The following is a 4503-nucleotide window of genomic DNA, read 5'->3' as shown; positions in this document are numbered from 1 at the left end:
TTAGCCTGGAAAAGCGCAGGCTCAGGGGTGATCTGATGGCCACCTATAAGTTTATCAGGGGTGACCACCAGTATCTGGGGGAACGTTTGTTCACCAGAGCACCCCAAGGGATGATGAGGTCGAACAGTTATAAACTACTGCAAGACTGTTTCAGGCTGGACGTAAGGAAGAATTTCTTTACTGTCTGAGCCCCCAAGGTCTGGAACAGCCTGCCATCAGAGGTGGCTCAAGCACCTACATTGAACACCTGCAAGAGTAAATTGGATGCTTATCTTGCTGGGATCCTATGACCCCAGCTGACTTCCTGCCCTTCGGGCAGGGGGCTGGACTTGATGATCTTCCGAGGTCCCTTCCAGCCCTAATGTCTATGAAGTCTATGAAATCGCATGTGTAGAAGCACCCTATTTATACACTAGCCCCTAACGCCATGTACACCTGAGACCACTGTACCATCAGCCAGTAGAACAGCTGCAATATCCACCATCACTCACTCATAAATGGATGCCATTATCATTAGATGCACCCAGTAACTCTACAAATAGTTAAAGTGAGTCAAGACCAAGGTTGGAGAAATATTTAAGACACAGATGTATAACTAGTGCAGGGATCGGCAACTCCTGGCACACATGCCAGAGCATGGCACACAAAGCCATTTTGCTTGGCACGCCACATCCGGCCAAGGCTCTGGGCAGGTGCTTCTGGCCACAGAGCCTAGGCTGCTCGCAGCAGGCAGCCAGGAGGCTGCATGCCCTGCTGCAAGCAGCCTGGGCTCCTTGGCAGGTAGCAACTGTCCAGAGCCCTGGCAGGATGTGGCAGGCAGCCAAAAAGTTGCAAACAGCTGCACCAGGCTACAGAGCCCCAGCACTGGCAGCAGCTGCAGAGATACCTAAGGGCACATGACAGGGAAGAAGCCAGGGCAGTGCAATCCTGGGCCCTCCCCTGCTGTCCACCCAGAGATACGCATGCACCTGCCACCAGCAACAAGTCCAACCAGGGCTCAGCTGACCTTGGTGCAGCTGTTTGCAGCCTCCCTGCCACCTGCTGAGAGCAGCCCAGGTTCCATGGAGGGTAGAAGGGACCTGCCCAGAGCCCACGCTGCTATGGCACATGACTGGGAGGCTGCAAGCTGCTGCACTGCGGTCTGCTGGCGCATTGCTGGCAGGGGAGGGGCTGGGGTTGCATTGCCTCAGCCCCTTCCCTGCTCCATGTACTGAGGCACAAATGCAGCTGCCACTGGCTATGGGGTGGCGGTGCTGGTGGCGGTGAGCAGGGAGCTCCCGCAGGCAGCCACAGTGGTGTCGGCAGTGAGGGAGGGGTTGTGAGCGGCAACCGTCTACAGGCACTGCCAGCAGCGGCCAATCTCTGGGGGTGCACCGCCAAACTCAGGGGGTGCACATGCACCTGCGTGCACCCCCTACATGTTGCCAATGGAATGGGGCCAGGGCTCTGGAACCTGGTGTAGCTGTTTGCAACCTGTCTGCTGCCTGCTGTGAACCTAGCCTCTATGGTCAGCAGCAGCTGCACATGAATCTTGGGGAGCACAGCGGGGAAAGGGCCAGGGCAGCATTACCCCAGCCCCTAAGATTGCACCCCTCACAGCTTCCCTCTCCCCCTTCCCTCATCTGCACCTGGCATGCCAAGTCAAGGCCTGGGTTGAGGTTGGGGTGTTTTAGGCACTCCAGTGAAAAACACTGCCAATCCCTGAACTAGTGCTATGGGCAAATGTAACTTTCAACCAGTTTAAAAAGGGAGTGGGACTGGGAGTTGGGAGTTTCCCCTCAGGGGTCTGCATCAGTTGTTACAATCTAATTGATATATCACTCTGCTGCCTGAATGAAACATAGCTAAAGGTGTGACAGAATTTGCTACAACTGTACACTGCAGCTACAATTTGTTACCCTCATCTTACACACTGGCATAAGTGTTACCCTGTCTACCTCTCAGAGCAACAAGGAAAGTGAAAGACAATTTAATCTGAGTAGCAGGAAAAACTTCCTACTAGTGAAGTCAGCCAAACTGTGGAACAGCCTTCTAAGAGATATTCCAGGCCTTCTTTCTTACAACCTTTAAAATTAGACTAGACTAGACAGTGCATAGCATACGGAAGGTAACAATTCTATAATGGCAGAGAAAAAGAGCAGTGGATCCAAAGAGATTTTTCCAGCTCTACTGTTGCAATCAAAAGCAGGATTCAAACCTAGTGTAGTTAAGGATTGACAGTACACCTCATTCCATTAATGACAGAAAGGCTTTAATAACTATATCACAAACGAGCTATAAAACTAAATGACAGAAAAAGCCTCCTTCCCAATATTCAGTAAGTGAGCTATCACAAAAGTCCTAGTATATGTTAGCTGCAATAGTCACTCTCAGAAATGCAGGCAGGAAGTGGTTTGAGTCCTTGCAGCCCTCACTGGGCATGGCTGGGCACACTGTTATTTTAATTTAGTAATTTAAATTTCACATGTAGGTCCGGCCAAGCTTTTACAGTCATCGCTACTTTCTATGATGTTATTCTAACCATGAAACTAAGGCAGCTTTCTATTGCAGCAAGGAGTTAAAGGGAAGAAGCAAAGGGTCTAAAACATCACCTACCACATGTATAGTCCCTTTCTTTATTGCTTTAATAAAGGCAAGTATCTGCCAAATAAGACAAGCAACAGAGTTTCAACTAAAATTGTGGTACGATATATTCTGATATCATCTTTAATATCCGCAGTGATATGAATTCAGATTCATGCTGCCCCGAGGATCTGTTATTGCTTTACTGATAAGAGGACTGGAAATAATGTTTGGAGCCTTTCAAGTTGTGCAGTCTTTTTTTTTTTTTCTTTCATTATTTGACCTTTATCAGAACAGACGTGCTTCAATTACTTTCATTGAAAGCTTCTACCTCAGCTGCACTATCTGAAAGGCAAAGAATAGATTTCCAGGCAAGACAGCTGGATAGTTCAGAGACTGAGAAACTGCTTTACTTCTCAAGTTACCTGAACACAACACAAAGGCCAAAAGTTTTTGAAGACAAAAGAATCCAAGCTTAAATGAGTAACACGTTGAAAGGCTGGAAGATCCAAAGCCTTGGCTTTCCCGGTCCCATTTCCTGACTCTCCACCAAAACCACTGCCTCCTTGTGGTCCAGTTCAACATAAAATGCAACTGGGGCATGAGAAGGACCCAGAGAAGTGGTTCTCAACTTTCTTAGAGGCCAGACACTCCTCAGAAAGTGCCAGCTCTCAGCTTTCACTCCTGTTTTGACTACAGAAAAAGAATAGAGTGATTCTTCTGTAGCAAAGATTACAGAAAAATTCTGGCCTGCTGGGTTCTATTTGACACCGTAGAATTCTATTTGAAATCTCTGGCTGCATCCAAATGAGTGTAGATGTTTGTTTCCTGGGGGACTCGTAGCAGCAGCATACTTTGTGTCACTGCTACTTGCTCCAGGGGAACACCTGTACTATGTGCACTCTGGCACATGGCAGGTTACCCCAGGTGGGGTAGGGGAGGCTGGAGCCAGCAACTGCACTGGCCCCAGCAGCCTTACCTGGGGTCTTGGGGACCACCCAGAGCTGGAGTCACAGCAGGAAGCCTGGCCAGCAGCTGAAGTGGGGCTCCAGCCAGCCAGGCTCCAGTTGCCTGTGCTGTGCAGTGCTGCCATATGTGCCCCCCCCCCTTTCTGTGGCATGGGTTGTTTTTTTCAAACTGGGATCAAGAACCCCCTCCCCGCCCCGCTGCAAGACCGCAGCATGGGGAGCACCTGCATGTGTGGTGTGGCACCACACACGGGTCTGCAGCAGCACAACCCGCACACCTGCGCTTGTCTGGACATGGCTCCGCCCTTCTCTCATGACGCGCATTTGCCCACCTCTGAGCGCTAACGCTACGCAGCCCCAAAGGCGCCCTTGCAAGGCTCTCACGGCGCCTCAGCTCCCTGCCTGAGCACCACTGGACCAGGGGTTTGGGGTAGGAAGGCCAAGAAGACGCCTGGGGGAGCCCACAGAGAGAGCCGCGGGCCCGGAGCTCCCCAGCCCCAGACACTGGGCAGCGTCCCAAACAGTCGCACGCACAGCCCGAGGCTGAACTAACCCAGGGGCAAGAATCCTCCCATTCAGCTCCCCTGCCCCATGCTCATTGGGCCCTGCGAGTCACGTGCCCTTTGCGCATGGCCGGACACTTGCCCTCCAGCAGGGGGTGCTAGACAGGGCTCGATTCCGTCATTCCATTGCCGCTTACCGGCAGCGGCGAGGCCAGGGTGAACAGAAGTTCGGCGCTCTGCAGACGTCATCTTTGTGCGTCAGGGGGTGTTTGTCTGGGCTGCGGCGGGACGGTGACCGAGTGGGGCCAAGCCAAGCAGAAAGCGTAGGGTGCGGCGGTGTGAGTAACCCCGGGTGCCCTGCTGCGTGCGCGGCCCTATGTCGTGTGCGCGGTGGCACTGGGGGCTGTGAGAGCCTCCGGAGGGGCCGCCGGCAACGCCGCCACAGTCCGCGCCCGCGGCCAGGGGGCGCC

The 4503-nt window shown here is 52.5% G+C and overlaps 1 protein-coding gene across 1 annotated transcript in view; it reads right to left on the bottom strand.

The window, feature by feature from the left end:
- GCHFR (GTP cyclohydrolase I feedback regulator) overlaps positions 1 to 3841 on the bottom strand; it is a 31271-nt gene extending 27430 nt beyond the window's left edge. The window contains exon 1 of the mRNA XM_006024617.3: positions 3809 to 3841. Coding sequence (XP_006024679.2) covers positions 3809 to 3826 — 18 coding nt within the window. The 5' untranslated portion in view covers positions 3827 to 3841. The remainder of the gene's footprint in view (positions 1 to 3808) is intronic.
- Between the last annotated feature and the right edge of the window lie 662 nt (positions 3842 to 4503).

The sequence above is a fragment of the Alligator sinensis genome, unplaced genomic scaffold (genome assembly GCF_000455745.1).
Source record: "Alligator sinensis unplaced genomic scaffold, ASM45574v1 scaffold108_1, whole genome shotgun sequence".
NCBI classification, from domain to species: Eukaryota; Metazoa; Chordata; order Crocodylia; family Alligatoridae; genus Alligator; species Alligator sinensis.
The sequence above is the reverse complement of the archived record's forward strand: the minus strand, read 5'-3'. Positions and strand labels throughout refer to the sequence as shown.